Here is a 21239-nt window from a genome sequence, read left to right on the forward strand (position 1 = left end):
GTTGTCTTATCCCCATAAAGGAATGGTATATAGTTACTATGAAAAAAGTGAAGCACAAATAATCTAGCATATAAAAATCGTGGATGCTTCAAGTGTTTACTAGCTAAAGAACGATAAACAAAATATTTTCATGTTCAATTAAGATCGATATCTTGATATCTGTTTCGCGTCTTCGTTTGAAAATTATAGATTCGCATCGCGCATACATATCATATCGTGTTTCGTTATCTAACAATATTTAATGTAATAACGACCAACAGACCTAATCCACGAGGATAAAGATAAACATAAATATAATATATATAATACATATATATAACATATAATAAAGTGTTCTGCAGTACAATATGTTATTTCGAGTCTTAATATTGGTACCACGGATTTTTCAACTCCTTAGTAGCTTACTTCTTTTTGCAAAATTAATTAAAACTTGAAAACTTTGCTTCGTTCATTGCCATTAGCGTACAATTGTGTAAATGTACTAGAAACAACTTACTGTATGTAGATCAGCGAGATAAAAGGGGGACAAAAATTGTAAAATTACCATAGTAAGCAGTAACAACACGATCTAGAAAAGCTGAGTGGAAATGGTACTATATACGTACATATTTATTAGTACGTATATGAATTTACGCTTCAAATTTAGTCAATTTTGATGTTCTGTTTCTTCGTCTTGTCATATTTTTCGGTATCTTACGACTCTTATAAAATTTGCCGTATTAAGAATAAACAATTTTATACGTGTATAGGAATAAATTTAAATGTATCGCTATACGTGTATCTTATCTTTCAGATACATGCATGCTGTCAATAATAAATGTTATAAATAGTACTATAATTAATTGCAGCGTTACCAGTAACGTTCGTCCCAATTGCACTTATGCAAAAATCAGCGTAGCTATCGTTACAACGAGCATACAATTCTATGATACACTATATATGCGTTATCAATGGTATCGATAAAAATTACAGGACGTTAGATATTTAAACAAGAAAATCAGAATTTCATAACATTACGTTTAAACAATAACAAGTAGTTGAAATTTTGTTATCGATGTAAACGCGACTGTGAAATGTACGATATTTACCAAAATATACCTTACAGTGACACGTCCATCGATTTCTTTACTCATTGACATTTCGATTAAAGCAAACAGTGAAATAAAGTAAACAGTGAATTAAAGCAAACAGTGAATGTAATCGACAAACTCGTATCGATTTATTAGAAAAATTATTTGACTCGGAATTTTTAGGTCAGCCAAGTACGTGTAAACGAAATATCTTTGTTTCTTCAAATTATAAAATTAATAAGAACGTTATAAACTTGGTCTTCGCAAGAATACGTCGAATGGGAATAAGATCAGAAAAGTCAATCAACTCGCAGTAAAACAAAAGAATCGTATACTCGCTCGTATAAGAAGATAATCGAAAACTAATGCAGAAATTATGAGAAATCTTCTTTGATTCCTGAAACAGAATTTACCTACTTTATCATTACAACTACGATAATCTCGTATTATTCGGTATTCTCATATGTTAATGAAAAACGTAGTTAGACAAAACGCAGAAAATCTTGTACAAAATAATTTTATTATAACAGTCGGTTGATCAAATAATTAGAAAGTAATACAAGGTATTTGAGATTTTTCAAAATTACAAATCGTTATCGAAAAAAAGTATGTGAAATATTCAAAATACACCTTACTGTTATGAAAACAACATTTATTTACGCAATATTATAAAGTAAAATGCAATAACACTGCTGGAAGCATAAATAAGGATCAACATCTGAATAATGGGACATATATATGTATGTATAGCTATATCAAGCAAAACGAAGCTTCAAGATACGTATATATATGTGTGTATATATATATTTTTATATAATATATCACACAATATATTATATAATATATATACACACACACATATATATATATGTATGTAATATGTCTGTACCGCACAATTTTCTAGTGCAGAATTTCCTTCATTATTTACGACAATCATTTTCATCAACGTTATCTTGCATTTGACAAAATCAAAAACGAAAAAGGGAAAAAAGAAAAAATGAAAAGAAACAGTAACTTCGTTATAAACAAGGGAAAAAAGTTCAAATGATGTGTAACGCGAAATTTGAAAATCAGTTCTGCAATCTTTGTATGTTTGCTTTCTGTAAAAAAGAAAATAATTTTCAGTTAGACTCTCTGAATTAAAAATTAGCTGGCCCTTTAAATAAAATTGGAATTTAAGTTGTAAAGTTGATACGTACCCGTCTATATAACGTTGTAATTATTCAAGTTATCACTAAAAATCAGAATAAACAATTTCTTGCGGTTTCTCAAATTTAATCGGCCGATAATATGTCAATGACTGATCCCAGCCTCGAGGTGCCGTATTATAATTGGCTAAGTTGTGAACGCTAGCGAGTTTTGGTCCTGTATAGGTATCACTTTCGTAAAGCTTTTTACCTGAAAATGAATAGATTAAATTTACAAAAATTATACATTCCTCTTCGATCGCTTTTGTACCAAACATGTAACTACGGAGCAGTTTGAACTATACACGAGGGCAGACTAACAAAGTTTTGCCTCCGTTGTGATGTTTCAGAATCCAGATAAAACAACTTCTTTCTAATCGTACGATATCTCCACTTCGTCGTAGCTGTGCTGGCATGTGCATTATTAAGCATTTTTGTTAGTTTATCTCGATGAGAATGCGTGTTCGATGTGAACGAGCGACAAAAGATGCAATTCAACGCTTTGGCTTTTCAGTGGTTCCGCGTGTACCATACAGTCAAGACTTGGCACCTAATGATTTTCAGTTTTCGAAACTAAAACGACACTTGAAAGATTCGCGTTTCAGCTGTGACGAACAGGCGGAGTTTGTCGCGAAGGAAGATATGTAACTTCAAAAGTAAAAACTAAAAGTTTCTTTTCACTGTTGTTTCGTCAAGACGTGTCCTCACGTTCGTTCCTTTTATTCAAGCGGAGGCAAAACTTTTCGATATTCTTTTCGATCGCTGTCAACAATATCGTCATTGGATTTTTCCACGAGTCAAATACCAAGAAACTGAAAAAACATTTACACTAACAAAGATAGTACATTGATATTTCCAGAGATAATACAAATATTCATTGCCCGTGAATGGATAGAGAATAAACTAGAATTAATGAAATACTTTGAAATAAAGTCCCGATATTTTTAGTATCCTTCGGATAGAACACAAGCTATAAACGCTATTCTAGAAGCTTTCCTCGACAAATAAAATATTCCACTTTTACAATTACATGTACGATCTAAAGTAAAACTGGCTATTCGCTATTTACTGCCCGGGATAATATTTTATCTAACGTTGGTAGCCCAAGGATGAATATTCGTGAAACAGGCGTAAAATGTAAATAGTTAGTTGTTACAAGAAAATAGAAGCGCATGCGAGTTAAACTTGCCTACATCCGAACAGATGTCAGTGAATTTACAGTCCGGCGAAACGCCATGCAATAAGTTGTCGAGAACAGGTGTGCTGCGCAAGTGCTTAATAGTTTCCAAAATATCTTCTTGGGAAGCTATCATCGAGAGTAACAACGACTTCGCTTCCACAGGCACTTCCGACTCTGTATTCACAAATTTCCCGTCACCGTTGTTGCAGAAGTTTTCTACTTCCTCGGAAGTAACAGATCGACGTCGACTGGAACACTCTTCGCGATACGTCGACGAATATTCTTGATCGCCGTTCATCATACTCGAGGACTCCGATTTTTCTCGGTAGATTATTTCTTCGCTGTAATCGTTCATCTGGGAGTCTGTTTCGTCGGTCGTGTATTCTGTATCATCGGTAGACACGTAACCATTGTTACAGTGGTCTTGAAGCTTTACGAGTTCCTTGTATCTTTGTCGCTCGGTTATTCTGCGTTGTAATCAATTAAAATGATATTGCAATTCCGTGCGACCAATGTTCAGTTAAAATTCAATAAGTGAAACTCTATTCCGATAGAAGAAAATTAAATTAAAGAATTGAGAATCGCTTGTACCTTTGAACAGATTGGTAATTTACTACTGGTAGAACATTATGCATAAATAGTATAAATGTAGTATTTTACTTATACTTGATACTTGCAAGCATTTGCTTATTTTTACGCATACATGTGTGCAATCATATTTCAATGCGAGATATTACAAGAACGATTAAAACGATGAGAATGGCATCAAGTTCAAAGATACCAAGAAAGCACATAACGCGCGAATCGAAAACAAAACGTTGTACAGGAAATAAAAGGAAAGAGCATGGAAATTTAAATGGCATTTTATCTCACCTCCTATGTTCTTCCTCGTTGTTGTATTTAACGGAATTTTGCGTCTCAAAAAATCGCGTTATATCGTTATCGAGAGGAGATTGTCGTATAATTGGGATAACCTTCGGACTGAATTGTTTGTATTGCAGAATCGGTCTACATGTTTTCTCGAACTCTTGTATCAACTGTTTGACCGGAACCGGCGTGTACTCGCTCTCTTCGTTATCGATTTCTTGCCGATTATCCACGAACTTGCCCTTGTCGCTAATCGTGCTCTTCACACACTCTGTGATCCGTTGTTCTTTCATATAATTTTTCATCTCTTTGTTAGTAGCGTGCTGCGTGTTAGAAAAATTAGATTTATTCAGCGAAGCTTTGCTATAATTGTGATTGCGTCTGTTAGTAGCGATCGATGATGTATTCTCGTTAACGCTATTCCTGCCGTGATAGATGTTACGTTGTTCGGTATCAGGTTCGAAAGTGATTCGACGTGATTTCTCAACTATCGACGATCGAGATTTGTCAAGAGGGAAGTCATTGTCAGTGCCAACGGCTACTTCTCTCAGATAAATCTTTTTCACTTCGGTCTGGTGGTTGCACTCTTTACCGTTACATCGATATTGATTTCGGCCTGGAACGTTTGCAGGAAACTCTGATGGTTAAAACGTACAAAATTCTGCTTCGTTTTTCGATTTCTAAGACATTTTCGGTTAATTAGATTCGACGCCTTAACGTTACCGAGAATCAATCGTTTGACACGTAACTATAACCGCTTAGAAAAGTTTAGGAAAATTAAGCGTAAACGCGCTTTAACCCGCGTCTAGTTAGCTTTGATCGGTTGGCACCGATGTACAAATAGTTGTTTATTTTAGATATACAACTAAAAAGAACGCGGCGGTAGTTTCGCATCGATTGAATAACATCGATGTCGTTTGCCAATTGAAGTCATCCAGGTTGTTGAACCTTAGACAAATCACAAGCAGACGCGTCTAACATCGACTCGCAGTTATGTATAGAACACGTTGATCATTTTAATGTCTTAGAACGATTTTTTTTAATCGGCTATATCGTAATTTAATCTGTAGAATTGCATGGAAAGTAAAGCAAGATTGAGAGAGTAGAAGAGCTTAGACAGACCAGAAATAGATACGAAGTAGTTTACCTCGAACTTAAGTCCTTGGAAATTGTTAGATATTTGCTCATGATGCGAAAACAATTCGAACAAACGAGAAAATAGCGTGGAGCGTTGCCAAATAGAAACGAGCCAACTAGATTGCGTAGTAGAATAAAGAAGATATATCTTTGTTCGAAAGTTGCGTACCTGTTGCAGGTGGATTTGTATCATCTAAAGACAAATCCACGGTAAAAGGATTATAAAATGATTTTTCAACGGCTGGCTCAGGTACTATAGATGTAAGAGGAGGTAGAGTTGTAAACTTCGAATTGCCATTCATCTCCTATTAATTGAAATTCAATTTCGTTTAACGTCTGTTTCGTTTATTTTAACGCGCTATGTTGTTTGCAAAAGTATAAACCTTACCGGTTTACCCGGATACATTTTCGGCATACCAGGAGTGCTCGGTATCTGTGGTTGATCTTTGTCTACGACCCATTTTTCAGATCTTTTCCTACGTTTCGCAAATATTTCAGCACCTGTAAATCGATTATACACATTGAAAAACGATGTTTCTTCGAAAGCGTAATAGAATATCATCGATTCGGACAGATCTAACGATATAAAACCGTTAATACGTGTAAATTACCACGGCCTCTTTGATTGTTTAAATCGCGAACAATATCAAAGAGTTTCTCAGGGTTCTTCGGTACTGGTTCGATATTCACTTCTTCTCCCAAAGCTTGAATACCGTGTATATCCAACACTTTTCCATGTGGGTTCATCATGCATTTTAGAGGAATTTTCTCCTATCGAAACAACATTTTCAATTAGGTACAGTTGTGCACAGTATTGATATATTAGCGAGTACAATGATATTATGGTACACATATACATATATGATTTCAGTTTGTTAATGAGAAAAGACAGAAAGGAATACTTTTGCAAGGAATGTATCGAAACCGTAGAAACGAGCGTTCCCTTGCATATCTACATCTCGCTAACCAGTTTCATTTTGATAGATATTTCAAACACAATTTACAGTAAATATTCGTAAAATTACATATCACACAAACAGAGTTGTACAAATATTACAAACAAGAAAGTTGATACGTCTGTTAATTTTTTACGCGAAAGAAATTCCGCATTAATCAAGTAGGTATAAAGTCAACCGCGCTAAAGATAAATTTAAGCAATTCAATACAATCTTTAAATTTGTATTGAATACTATATATTTGTACGGTGGATTTGCTAAGCTACAGAAACCAAATGGAAGTTACTTTGTTGTTTTTCACGTTTTTAGATCACCGAATGTGCAACGCAATTTTTTACATTTCTGAAATGTAAGAATTTATTGATCACACAGCGAGTAACAAATATTCCAGGTATATACGTATTTAGCTGATATATCTATCGAAATGACGTTTGTTATTTCATCATAAACGTCACGAAAAGTATGTATGTAAAAATACGCACTGCAATTTCGAACACACACCACTTACTCTATGAACAGGTATCAAAGGCTCTTCTGCGTCTTCTACACCTGTAATTCATCGATTTAGACAATTGAAACAAATTTTAATAAGATTTATAGATATTCGCAACGTATCGCGCATAGGTGTGGGCTGAAAGGGGGTGTTGTTCATCAAATTCAACTTATCAATCGTTACACGCATATACGTACAGTATACACGTACTTACCATTGCCGTCGTGGATCCATTTGACCGATCGTTTTTTTCTGTTCACATACATAGATTGACCTTTACTTTTCATATTTTTTACATCGCTCAACGAATGCGAAATTCGTCGGGCGAGCTCAACTTGATCCTCGACTGTCGGATGCGATGGCGCATAAAAATACGAAGACGCAAACATTTTTCCTACGTGCAGAAAATTTTGTATATTTATTATCGATTATAACACGACGACTTAAAGATATTATGTACAGTATAAACGTTATTTGTTCAAATTTAATATACGAATATTTTGTATCTTTTTGGCAACTTACTATTTTTGGATTGCATAATTCCCTGAGAATCTGCGGCGGGTGTGAGTAATTTCTGCAAATTGACCGGTGTACTTCCATTGCTCTCCTTCGAAATAAAAATAAGTCGGTTTAATAAAAATATTGAAAAATAAAAAAGTTTATATAAATTTAAAAATGGTTTAAAAAGTACTGGGAATATATAAATACAATAAGAGTAACGTACAGTGTAATACATTACAATAGTATTATATATATAGTATGTTAGTATATAGATCTGTGTTAGTATAGAGATCGCTAATTGTTTGCAATTCTTATCATCAGATTATATCGAATAAATTACAACGAAAGCAAACGTTCGCTTTTCCTACTTTAAGTTTCTGTCCCGCCTATTTAATAGAAACTTCACATTGTTGACAGTTGAATGCGTTTTAGCTAAGTGAATGCATTCTTGGCATTTTTCCGTGAAACCTTGTTGCAAACAGATTTTTGCATAGTACACATATTATTGTTTTCACAATTCTTACTTTAGCATAGTTATTCTATATTAATATGTATTTCATATAATATTTTAATAAAGGTTACTCATAAGAAATTAATACTTTGAATATACGTATAATAAAATGTATGATTAGTATCAAAATTTATAAGAGTAAATGATATTACATTTAGAAATATTACAACTAAAGTTTGATACATAGAGTTATTCCTTTGCAAGAGATTAATTAATTATTTGTAATTTTAATAGTCTAAATGAAACTACATATATATGTATATATATTGTATATTCGTTAATCCAGAGTTATGCATCTTAAAACGTACATATCTGATGAAACGAACTGCATTTGTAATAGAGTAATTTTAAAGAGATAAAATGGATGTAAACAAGCTGACGAATACAAACTGGGCAAGTTTACAGAGCCACGGTCACAAAGTTATTATAGGTTAATTCCATATTCACTAAATAGTACGTATATATACATCTATAAATATTATTCGGAAAAGTAACCATCAAATGTCTCGCAAGTACGAAAGAATCTCGTTTATCTTGAAATGTTAATCGTTGGGCGATCATGTTTTGTAATACAAAATAAAGTGAATATAAAGTGAACACAAAGTGAGTATAAAGAGACAAACGCGTCTGTTTAAATAACGATTGAATATTCTTAATCCTAAATAAATAAACTTTCCGAAAAATTCTAGTTCAATTTTACATTGAATAGGGCAATTTATGAGTCGTAAAATCTTAATTGCTTTTGTGATCAAGGCATAAAACGTAATTTGTCAATGGTAAAATGTAAATGATTTGTTTCCTAAACTGAATTACTAAAACGGCGTTAAGTAACGTACCTTTGTAATAGAGAAAGAACGAGGAACAAAGGAGAAAGAGAATTGAACGTAAATATTTGTAAATGTATCGCTTATCGTCGCTGTGCTTAACACGAAGCTAGTTCATATTTAAAGAATCAAATGTTAATTGCTATTATTAGTCTTAAGAATCTTATCCGTGGTGCAAACATACCAAAGACTTAGTTTCAGTGATCATAAGGTAAATACAATATACATACTCACCATATCGAAATGCAGTATTTTCGAAGTAAGATGCTCGAGAAAGTTCCTCTTCACAGGATCGTGCCTATCAGAGGGCTTAAAACCACGGGAACGTATTACAACATTGTCCGCGGAGACGCTTCGTTGCAGGTAATTGTTTCCTTGTAAATTACCGTAATTCACACTGTACTGGTACTCTGCATCCTTTGAATTTTCAGACGCGACTCTGTACGAACTGTACGTGTTGCTCAAAACGTTCCGCTTCGTGTTATTGTGTCTGCCGAAATGGTAACTGTTTAGTCTGTTTTCGCGCAAACCGTTCAATCTTCGCTATATACTTTGCTTTCTTATAATAAATCGATCTTTGAAAATCAATAGAATAGAAAATATATCGATATTACTCTCGTAACTACTTTTGACGTAGTTTCACTGTCAAATGGAAATTAAACTTTAAAGCTTCATTTCTGGTACGAAATAAACAATCGTTTTTTTTCCATAACGAGCGGTAACGTAAATTTTAAATGATATTACTTTGACAATTGAGAAATATAATAACGTATAAAAGATTATACAAATCATAAATACCACAGTATAATTTGTACGTATGTTTAAAACGAACGTAATAGCACTTTCTATTTGAAATGTTACTTAACTCAAAATATTTTAGTACAAAGATCGACTCAATGGTTCCGATTAATCAAGACACAGCGTACAGTTAGTAAAATTATGCGTAATACGTATTTATAAAAGAAGAAAGAAAAGCGAAACTGTGCAAGATTCAACGAGAATTCATCTCGTAAATGATATTATTTGAACGAAACGTCTTTCAAGAAATTAAGTATACAAATGTAAAAAAAAGTATCGACAACAAATCCGATGTATATATATATATATGACATCGGATAAATCCGATTTCTTATCGAAGGAAATTGGTTCTCTTCCAAGCAGCCAATTAATTCCGCGTTGCAGTATTGGCAGCGGTACAATAAGGTTCTGTGCAAAAGAAATGCTAAATTTATCTGTTGTAACGTAATACGCAGTAACAGTTCGAGCGTTTGCGTTCGGGGTATACTACCAGTGCTGTATTTATTAGAAAGCAAGTTAATCGAAAAAATATTTAGACAAATCAAGACTAATTGTAAACTTAGAAGAAGTGAATCAATTAATATTTATAAAAGCTCAAATATCGTAGTATAAAATATAAGGTAAGAGTCGAAAGAAAGTTGTTAGTAGAAGATTGTAGATAATTTAGTCGTAAGAAAAATAGTTTTATCAACGCTGCATTCGTAAATATAAATGTTAATTAGAATTTATTAATATTAACGAATGACCGATAAAGTACTTCCGTTCGATTGTTTCATTTATCGTCGAACTTTTATTATATTTCGTGTTTGAATAATACTGCATAATTTTAATTCCGACCTGTATTTTTTTACAATATCGATACGATAGGAAATAATTAAAATGAATTACTGTATTTCTATAAAATCTATAACACGAATTATTCTCAATTAACGTCAGATGGTAATTCCTTCGGAAACACGTAAAAATGTATTTGAGACGCTGTAGAAAATTTTTCCAATTTAACGTCTTTTATAACATAAAATAATATTACCGTGTTAACATTCTAACTACGAATAACGTGATCGATCTGTTGCTTTAAATAGATTATTCGGCAGAAGTTCGAGTGTTTTAAAACTGAACGAATTATCGAAGGGAATATCCCCACCGATCGAAAATAATGCTAATGTTCAATTCAAAGAATTTTTTACTGTCAATTATATGTGAAGAACAAATTTTCTACGATTAACGATATTACTTATCGTTTCTTAACATTATGTAATTAAAATATTTTTCCACTATCCTTAGGAATATAAAGAAATTTACCAATGGTTGACGTTAATCATTGATATTTAAAGTGATATTATTTAAAATTCCGTATACTTCAGACTTTAAAGACTCCAAAGAAGGGTCTCAAGCGATACTTTGCCTGTTTAATCATCGAAGCATCGCACGATTAAGCACAGTTTGTCTGAAATTACATTTCCGTCGCAGGATATAACCCAAAACTTTCACAAAAAGCAAGAACGCGATGAGAAACTTTTTTTCTCGCTAATTTTCTATTTCTTCCTAATTGCCTTTCGAAAAGAAAGAAGGAAATGAAAATTTACTTATCGAACGGTGCCCTCCTCATTTCGACGATCTATGCACAGTTCGCTCGTTCCTTTCCTCCTTATCTTGAGGCGGTTTCCCTTTTCGCGACAATTCTTTTGCGAATTTACGTAACCCGCGAGCGTACTATACTCCGAACGAAGTGGACTGTACGGAAAGTGAACGAATCTCACGACGAAGGCTCCCTCGCCATGAAAGACAAAATCGCATCTTACAAAATGTTCCCTGGCACGCACGGACTTGGCCGGTTAGGCACACACAACCGCGGCAACTTCGTCAGCGCGGCACTTAGTGGCTAGCGGTCACCAGCATCGTCCGGTACTGGCTCATTCATGCCCGAGACTTATAGCGAAGAAACCGAACGCGGAACAGATATTTATTTTTATATCAAACAGATTATCATAAATTTCTTGCAAACGTGACGGAAAATTTCACGCTCCAGCTACGTCGTTCGATAAACATTTGCTTTTTTTTCGATTCACCTACATACGTAACCGAATCCTCTTCCAATGGAGTCGCCCAAATGCTCAATCGTTCGAAGGACAAGCTCGATGCTTGGTCAAGCTTCCCTCGTCGCTTCTACCTTTGTTTCTTAACAATCGAAACACTATGATTCTTCTTCCTTCAAATTTTTTTTTCTTATCTGTAACGTTCACTTGAATGAATTACTGCATAAGCACAGGATGCTTTATAATAGCGCCTAGCCGTCGCTATACCAACTTCCCGACTGCCTTGAGTCGTCTTCGGTAAAAATAGACTATCAGAAAGCGACACCTTAGAAATCAGTGGCTGTTGCTGTACACCACATGAGTTATAGTACCTATTCAATACCGTCACAATTTCTCTTAAACAACTTTATCACTTTATCATAATAAACGTTATCGATATGCAATAAACGATAGAAGCCGAAAAATTGCCTGACGAGAGATATCTCGGATAAATGATAATCTGTTTTTCTATTTGAAACGGCCGTATGTTAAACGTCAAATATCTATTTCATAATAAAATTTATACCTAGAAGATTGAAATATATCTTTGGAATAATACACATTTAAATTAATAGAAGCATATTGTTATTAACTTTAGATTAATAATCACGTAATTTTTTTTTCGTTATTTAGAATTATAAGAACATTTATTATACGATACATTGAATTCTGAAAAAGTATTACTTCGTTTATAAAATTAAAACTGATATCTATTTATTGTCATATACATGTAAAATTAATTACATTTAATCCCAATCGTCACTATTGATATCTTGCACGATATCTGTATTTTCTTTAGGTAGATCAATATCCTTAATGGCTTTGCTAACTTTCAGCTTTTTCCTTTTTGGTCTAGAATGTTTCTCATCTTCATCAGACTTTCTCTCATCGGATTTTATCCTCATATCAAATTCACTCTCATCGCTACTTTCTTCTTTATCTTCTATGCCTTTCTTTAATTTTCTGATAGTTGGTAAACGATATTCAGCGATATCTTCGTTCTTCGTAAGTAGTTTAAGTTTCTGAGATTGGTGGATTTTTATCCAAGATTCATAGAATTTCGATAACGATGTACCTTGCACTTTTATCTTGTTCTCCCAGTTCGTTATCTCCTGCATATTTTTTAAATCAATTGCGGTTTTATTACGTTCTGTTTCGATATATTTCCTGTTTTCCGCAATTTTGTCTAACAGCTGTTTCATTTTTCTACAATAGTTTGCTATGTGACATTTCTTTAAAAATGCCTTTAGCTAGAAACAAAACAAGCGTGTAAAATTTCCGTTCGAAGTGTCATATTTGCATTAATATGAAAAAAGTTCGATTATAACGAGTGAATTAACATTAATACTGTCAACGTTCATTCGATAAAAATAAGAACATATAGATACAGTATGTACTATTGAGTTCTGAAATGTTTATGGATATTACCATGTTGTGTATATGTAATTCTTAAATTTCAATATGAGTATCAAATCAGTGCTTCAAGCTTTTAATATCTTCATTATCTACTATGTATATAGTATACATACTACAATTATACTTTATCACTTCATTAAATGAAAACATCCATAATTAACAACGGACAATATTAATTTTGGTTTATTTATAGTATAATAGTATAATTCCGTTTATTTAATTATACCATCTATTCAAATATAAATAATTGACTTACCTGTATTATACATGGTATATATAAATCAGGAAAATATACTGTATGACTATCTTTAGCAGCATTCTCTAAAATAAGCTTATATATTGAATCGATAACATTGTCTTTAAAACCATTTTCTTGTAATTGGGATTTGGACATCCTTAAGATACAAATGAAGGGTATTGGCTTCATTGATACTGCCTTATGTTTCTTATTAAAATCGTAGGAATTTAATATCTGCAAACATAAAGAATCTTATAATATACAAAAGATTTAAATATTGTTATAGTGACGTCAATTATAAATGGATTCATATACATTTAAATAAGGGTTTTAAATGAAAAAAATGGAACATGTTTTTGTTAAACGATGAAATTAGTGCTTCCAACTAAATATTTGCGTTATTTATCAAAATAATACAATTGATTCCTAAAATTATTTTTCATCTTTTCTGACAAAATACTTTAACACATCATACCTCTAATAAAAATGGTAATACAGGTATAAATGTTCCAGTTTCTCTAGAAATATCTATTAACATTTGTAAACAGTGAAATCTCAGGGGATAATATTGTGGCGTTGGTATTACTTTGATAGTTCCTATGATAATCTGTAAATACATAATACATGTTAAATACTTGATTGATAAAAAAAATTATAACATTGAAAATAAGAATACACACTTGTACAAGAGGATATAAAAGTGAATGTAACATGGAATCACTTTTTGATAAATTTATCAATTCTGACCAAAATCTCAATGAATTTATGTACTGCCAATTGTACACAGCTTGAAAATGTTCCTGCAATGCATTAGATATAGATTGATTTATTAATAAAACATAACATTAACAGAAAAGTATATATAGTATTTTACTGTAAATATTATTACCTTTTTTTTTAAAGTCATAGCATTTCTTAAATGAATAGCTAGCTGTCTAATATATAAGAAAGCGTGATTGTAAGCTAAATTACTATCAAGCAGATATATTTCAACTAAAGAATGTCTCATAAAATTTATTGCAGGTAAAGTTGTGAGGGATACAAATTTAGAATTTTCAACATATTTTACATACATCGTCTGCAACATATTAATTTAAAAATGTTAACTGTACCTCGCTATATTTTTATTATATATATTATAAATACCAATATAGTATTAAAATTCTATTTTTACCTTAAATAATATTTCTAAAACAGATTCTTGATTGCTGGTCGCAATACGTAATATGCTCAAAAAAGAAACAACACGCACAGACTCTTCCCCGGTTGACCAAAATTTCAACAAAATCTTCAATAATGGCTTAGTTAATGATGAAAATGACTGTGTATATGGTAACATTTGATGCAAATGTTTTAAAAGGATTGTGAGAATATTAGACGACGTTACATTTTGTAAAATCTATAAATAAATACACATATATAGCTACAATGATTAAAATCCACCATGCTCTATGTTTAAATAGTAGTAATGGTATTTACCTTAATTAAATCTGTTAAATATGACTTGAGAATATTTTTTACTTTTCCAAACCGTTTAAGCTTATGAATTTGAGGTTGAGTTTCCGAACTCAGTTTTAAATAACGCTTAAATGCATCCGGTAAATACAGTATACACAGTTGTACAACTTCATTAAACACTAAAAAATATTTTAATTGTTGAAGTAGAAAATACACTTATTCAATATTAATATTGAATGCTAAAAAAACCAACCTGCACCACCCTCTACTTTATATTGTAATAATTGTGGATCAGCAGATTCAGCTACAGTGTGTAATGCGGCATGGAAAGCTTCTACAGCACATTTAATCGTTTTAGATGATCTGGAAAGTTATATACAGACGCATATAGTACGTATATACAAACTAATGCAACCAGTTTAATTAATAGTGGTATAAAATGATTTAATAATATAAGACAGTACTTGTCTTTTTGAATGTCTTCTTGCCATGTTTTTAATAATTTCAATGTGATTTTTCGTTTGTCCCTTATTTCACTACCTTGATCCATTTCATAATCACTCTCATCGCTAGCAACCTGAAATTTTATACATATAAAATAATATTTTTCTATCCCCTCTTATTTTTTATATCAAATAGTTCTGGTTTCTTTAATATATGGAGATATTTCATTTTCATACCTCTAAACGACTACTAGGTATATGTTTTGTATCTAATTCATTTAATGAAGATTTATCATCATTATTAATATCATCATCCTCGTCCGATATATTAAATTCTAAAAGATTTTTATCATTTTCTTTTAAATATTTATAAAACTCAGGATCTGTATCCTTCAATCTCATTAAAGACTTCTTATGTTCTACTGGATCCATATCACTTTCGCTACTTTCAGCATCATCTTCATAGGTATTTCCACCTATCGCATAATATATAAAATTCTGCATAAATAAAATATAATTTTTTGCGACTTCTGAAGAAAATAAAGTAATATCTTTTTTCAATTATATATTACATATATTATATGTTTTATAGATATCACCTTTTTTTATAATATATCCAATGCATAAGCTTTTTCAAAAGCTAAGTACGTATAACACATGGTTGCAAAATATGTTAATGATTAAAATTAAACCTAATTATAGTATGTTATATTTTTCAGAGATGTTATACATATATAAAAAAAGTTCTTTTTGCACATTACTAAGGATACTTAAGTACAAAAGATACAGACACTATGTCTTTATAGTTAATTATCTACAGCACAGAAAATTTTTACTTGTTCTTTCTTTAAAGTTATTTAACTTATACAAACAATCGATCAGAATCATAACCACAAAACAAAGTATCGTTGCAAAATCATTATTAAAAAATTGACACAAAATTTATAATTTAATATACGCAAATTATTCGCATGTCACACACGTATCGTCCTTATATAATTCAAATTTAAATTCCCTTTAATCCCACATATTTTGATATATCTAATTTTCATAGATTATTCATAATTATAAATCAAAATATTTATCAATGTTTTAAAGTAATTGTTTCACCCATGCCTAAGTTTCAAATGTATCTTTGAGGTTTATGTATGATTTTGGATATTTTGAACCGAAATGATATAAAAACGCTGTTGACTATTTACTTGATTTAATTGTTTCTTTCATTCATTAGTACCTTGTTCATTATTATCATTGCCATTTATTTCGTCCTCAAAAGTTTGATTAAAGAAGTCATCCATAGTTGCATCTTTTAATTGCTTTCTCTTCTTTGTAACAAGTTTTTTTGTTTTTCCCTTCACAGATTTTTCTTTTTTTATCTTCATAATTTAACTGCAAGCAGAAACGAGCTAAACATAAGTTTATACATATGTACAAATGAATTTCAAGAAATAATATTGATACAATAAATATAACCTATAAAACTTCTACTTCTATTTTCTTTGATATTATGTTCTTATAAAATATATGATACGTACCAGAAAATGAGAATACTGTTTATTTATGTTATATGGTATTTTTGGTTTTTAGATTAAAATGTTTACGATTCTAGCTCGTTTTAAACATTACTTCAACTTCCCACGTGCATAACTTGGTAAATCAATAACACAACATGTAATATTGGTAATTGTAGGTATCTGATATAACTTTTGATGTTGATAAAATAGAAACCATCCCTTTCATCAAGTACTTTCAATGATCTTTATCGACTGGACGAGGAGGAATCTTTTCAAAAAAATCTTTTTTTTTAAATTATCATTGCAACAGAGATATCTAATAATACATCTTCAATACGAATCAACAATAGAAAAAATAAATAAATTCATTTTACGAAGGACGGGAAGTAATTATTTATTACCTCTTTGCACTTGTAAAATTATTATTCCATTCGAGTTCGCCTAATGCAGATGCATTTATAATAACTCGTAATATTTGAATTAAAAATTAAGAAAATTTACTACTAAATGTTTGAATTATTATATCGATAATTAAGATGTCGTACATTATTATAATCTGTATATGTGTTTCAGGTAATCGCTATGTTCACAGATTTTGTAAAATCTTGTTCGCAAATAACATGCTTCGTTCCTCAATATACTCTTCTATTTTAAGAAAAAATACCTATATTTTAACAATTATTTGCTAAAGAAAAGAAGTCTTAAATAACTTAGTAGTAAGCAAATTCATTGCGTAACAAACTGTAGAAGAAATAAATTAACAATGTGCTATGCACACTACCTAAACAATATTAGTAGGGTCATGATCGCGATTACCACCAACAGGGGATACTATCGATACGATATAAATTTTAAAACATTCGACTAAATAAAGAAAGCGACAAACAATTCTTATATCGCCATTACGGTCCTTGAATTTGACATTCATAGACGTCACTTCCCATAGCACACTGAAAAATAAAGCGTATCGACGATAGATAATAGAAGAACCGCGTGGTTAAAATATATGCAATGTTTGTCGGAGAGATAGTCGAATCTACAGCGTTATCGTTAATTAAGAAATTAGTATGTAACCGATTGGCCGCTTGGAGCTTCTATTGCGATTAAAGTACGTAATGATATTATGCATGTTTAGGACACAGAATTCAACGACATCTATAGAAAATCGATTGCTTCCCTAAATTTTGATACAAAAGAATTCACTTGACGCGGACCAATTGGATATTTTCTAAGTAAATTCTTCTGTGAGACACTCGCTCTAACAGAAAAATGAATAAGAGAAAAGATTCACAAAGCGACTAGAAGTTGTTTCACTTGACGCAAAAGACAAAAGTTTGTTACATTTATTCAAAAATATATATTTTATAAGAAATAAATCTTTCGTTGTTTTGCAACGAACGTGACAAATGTAGTTGAAATTTAAAACTAAGAGAAACTAGATACACATGTACGTTAGCAAATATTAATTTATTATTTTTAATGTATTTTCGAAAGCCGTTTGAAGAACGTAAATCTATTTTACATTCCATTTTACGTACGTATATCCTTTTCTGTTTAAAAATCAATTTTGAAGTCGAGTTCAAAATGAGAATATCAACATCTTATAGTAACCTTATCCGTTATGTGCAATTAACCGAAATATTAAATTTGGCATACGAAATGTACAAACAATCTTGCATATGGCAGTAGTATAATTTATTGGTTTGCCCACTCTTGCGAGAATAATTAATGCGTGTTATGAAACACCCTGTCTGCCGCCAATGCAGCGTCTGACACACTGAAGGTTTGCATACAGTGGTGTATCATGCGTTTTCCTACTCTTATAAATTCTTCCAACGTATCTTTTATGACATCATTGTTTGTCTGTAATATCGAAAAAACCATGTAATATTGAAAAAATGAGAGAAGATAGCGATTTATAACAACCCGTAAAGTCTCTTATCGTCTTCGTTACGTTTTCAAAATATACAACATGCGCGTAAACTTATATTAGTTAATTATTGTCTGTATGTCGATTATGATTTTCAGAAAATATGGCAAAAAATGTTTGTGCGATTAATTCTTCCCTCTTAAACCGCGTATATCTTTTAATCAACGTTCAACGATCTTAATTACAGTTTAAATTTGATTCAAGTGAAATTTAAGCTGTAAATTAATTAAAATTAAATTAAGTTTGATTAGCTTACAGTAAATTAGTCGTTACCAATGTACCGACACCATAGCTTTCGACGAAAATCAAAACAATATTTGTATCAAAGAATACGATAAAAAAGGAAATCGATATATGATTAAATTACATTACTCTATTGGTAATATTCACTTTTAGATGTCCAATCCAATAGATGACACAAACGTCCAATAGATAAACATTCGTTGATCACTTCGTTAATAATACGAAGAGCTTGCGATGAAGATGCGACGTGTTGTGAAATTAAGACGTATCGCAGAGTGCGGTTTAATTCCATTCAATCTTTATTTTTAGCAACCATCGATATATTTAGCATAGTTTAATTCGAATAAGATGCTATCTTCATTGTCGCGCCTTTACCACATACGGCCGTGAAATAAACATCGCGCGTACATACTCACGTGTCCTCGGTTAGCTCGAACTTACATATATAAACGATACGTGCATTCAGTTCGATGACTAAAACAGAATCGGATGGAGTTATAGCGCTTCGCTGGGTTTGCTTTGTTTCGTTGTTTAATAGGAATTATTTGAACATCAAAGTGCAACGTACTATAGCATCGAACGAAATGAATATTTCCAAGGCTGATTTGATCGATCAGTTAAAACACACAGGGAAACTCTGGTATCTTGTTAACCCCTATGAGACAATTTTCGAATTCCCACACGAAGTTCCCGATTATCAGCAGCAGGTAACCATATTTATATTTTATAATAATATAAAGCGCGAAACGCGTCTTTTTTACCGTTGATGCCGCAAAATTATTTATATAATCAACGAATAGTAAGTTTTGTATATTTTTACGTTAAATCTTAATATGGTATTCGGTAAAGAAGACAAAATTTCGTATATCGCGAAGTTTATGTAATAATACGTAGATACATACGTTATCGATAATACTGTAACAAACATAAATATTGCATCAATTAAGATAAGATAAATGTATACGTAGGTATGGTTACCATTTTTGGTCCTTATCGTATTTGAGCATATTATACTGGCCTTTAAGAAGAAAAGATTCCGCTTGAACGATCAAGTGACTTCCTTGTCTCAATGGATATTGCAAGAAACTAGCCGGTAAGCATAGGTAACTTTTGAAATGTATCCGCAATTACCGCCCATTGCAATTAAGAAAGACAAATTTTAAACATTGATACGATATTATGAAAATAAAGTGCAACGGTAAAATAAAATCTTTCTTTATGGATTTCAATGGTAATACCGTTCTGTTATAGTTACGTATATCGTTTTAGGAATTACAAATTTCTTCGTAATTATCATATGTAAAATATACGGATTTACAACTTTTCGATAACAGCATCTGAAACATTTCTATTGGTTAACAAGTACATCATCGAATACGATTCTTGAAGATAAACGCGAATAATTCAAGTTTAAAAGGCATCAGAAACCTTTAGTAATCGTACAATTTAATTTCATATTTACTTAAATGTAGATATAGTAGCACGATATAAGATACGAAAAAAGGCATAAATTCTTAATGCGTATTTTTAATTGACACGGTACTTGGTACAAAACGATGTATGCTTTTGTATGGTCTAGTAATTCTTAATACTAGGTCCAATAATCGCATCAACATATATTACCTGTCGTCTTATTCGAAGTATCATTGTATATTTCGACCGAAAATCGCGATCAAACCTTGCAAATTAACAATGACACCGAAATGAGTTCGACTCTTTTTTATAAATGAATTATCTCGACGATGAAGTGGGTGATTCGTCCCTAATATCTTCAACGATACCTTCCAGTACTCTCTTCCGTGGTGCCGAATATTACGCGTACATCGTAATTTACGAGAGATGTCGCTGGTGGAATCTGCCTTGGAACTCGCTATGGACTTGGTGTATCACTGCCGTGGGGGTGGATTTCTGTTACTATTGGGTTCACCGCAGTAACCACGGTTAAATTCCTATCCAACCATGTGTGTGTGATTGTCCATCCTCTACTTGACAAATTTATAGTGTTTCTCGCCCGTTTACAGAGATACACTTTTTATGGGCTCAGCATCAAGTACATCATAGCAGCGAAGAATTCAATCTCGCGGTTGGTCTGCGGCAATCCATCTTGCAACACTGGTGTAATTTCGTAAGTATCGCTCGTGTTACATACAGATATGTTCCACGCTACGTAATGAAAAAAAAGAAAGGAAATTCGATGTTTCGCATATCTGCGTACACATTGCGCTTTTTTTTATTTATATGTAAATGAACCAACAATGAATGAAAGAATTTATCAAACGATTTCAAAGATACATTTGGCAGCAAAATTGAAAGATCTCGAAATTTTTGCCGAAAAGGGTATGGATCTCTGAATTGTTGTGATACTAAAAAAAAAAAAAAAAAAAAAAAAAAAAACAAA

At 31.8% G+C, this 21239-nt stretch overlaps 2 protein-coding genes across 8 annotated transcripts in view; one reads left to right on the forward strand and one right to left on the reverse strand.

The window, feature by feature from the left end:
* Nucleotides 1–1701: 1701 nt before the first annotated feature.
* On the reverse strand, nucleotides 1702–16945 carry LOC100743928 (nucleolar complex protein 2 homolog). Of its 7 annotated transcripts, none has more exons than XM_033324742.1 (14): nucleotides 16690–16945; nucleotides 16389–16560; nucleotides 15392–15630; nucleotides 15176–15288; nucleotides 14965–15074; nucleotides 14733–14890; nucleotides 14428–14652; nucleotides 14143–14331; nucleotides 13934–14053; nucleotides 13729–13860; nucleotides 13272–13487; nucleotides 11598–12849; nucleotides 8961–9216; nucleotides 7412–7497 (listed from the first exon to the last, which is right to left on the reverse strand). In XM_033324742.1, the coding sequence occupies exons 2-12, from the start codon at nucleotides 16534–16536 to the stop codon at nucleotides 12346–12348; spliced, it is 2154 nt and encodes a 717-aa protein (XP_033180633.1). In that variant the 5' UTR covers nucleotides 16537–16560; nucleotides 16690–16945; the 3' UTR covers nucleotides 7412–7497; nucleotides 8961–9216; nucleotides 11598–12345. The 7 variants fall into 7 exon arrangements, with proteins under 7 accessions (XP_033180635.1, XP_003485671.1, XP_033180634.1 ...); XM_033324741.1 differs by having other exon boundaries at nucleotides 16389–16543; nucleotides 16690–16944; XM_033324744.1 differs by lacking the exons at nucleotides 13272–13487; nucleotides 13729–13860; nucleotides 13934–14053; ... (6 more) ...; nucleotides 16389–16560; nucleotides 16690–16945 and adding exons at nucleotides 1702–2170; nucleotides 2270–2468; nucleotides 3447–3904; ... (4 more) ...; nucleotides 6906–6946; nucleotides 7105–7284 and having other exon boundaries at nucleotides 7413–7497; nucleotides 8961–9035; nucleotides 9113–9216; nucleotides 11598–12139.
* Nucleotides 16946–19169: 2224 nt separating this feature from the next.
* Nucleotides 19170–21239, forward strand: part of LOC100744163 (alkylglycerol monooxygenase) — a 5093-nt gene continuing 3023 nt past the window's right edge. The window contains exons 1-4 of the mRNA XM_012394095.3: nucleotides 19170–19548; nucleotides 19810–19934; nucleotides 20630–20781; nucleotides 20863–20966. Coding sequence (XP_012249518.1) covers nucleotides 19312–19548; nucleotides 19810–19934; nucleotides 20630–20781; nucleotides 20863–20966 — 618 coding nt within the window. The 5' untranslated portion in view covers nucleotides 19170–19311. The remainder of the gene's footprint in view (nucleotides 19549–19809; nucleotides 19935–20629; nucleotides 20782–20862; nucleotides 20967–21239) is intronic.

This window comes from Bombus impatiens, unplaced genomic scaffold, assembly GCF_000188095.3.
Source record: "Bombus impatiens unplaced genomic scaffold, BIMP_2.2 scf_0064, whole genome shotgun sequence".
Classification (NCBI taxonomy): domain Eukaryota; kingdom Metazoa; phylum Arthropoda; class Insecta; order Hymenoptera; family Apidae; genus Bombus; species Bombus impatiens.

Excerpts from the sequence above, each read along its gene's own strand:
- LOC100743928 (XM_003485623.4), bottom strand. The coding sequence starts at position 11,133 with ATGAGGAGGGCACCGTTCGATAA. Across the intron at positions 3,905-4,310 it reads AACGAGGAAGAACATAGGAG|AATAACCGAGCGACAAAGAT; the intron begins GTGAGATAAAAT and ends ATTACAACGCAG. Across the intron at positions 2,469-3,446 it reads TGACATCTGTTCGGATGTAG|GTAAAAAGCTTTACGAAAGT; the intron begins GCAAGTTTAACT and ends ATTCATTTTCAG.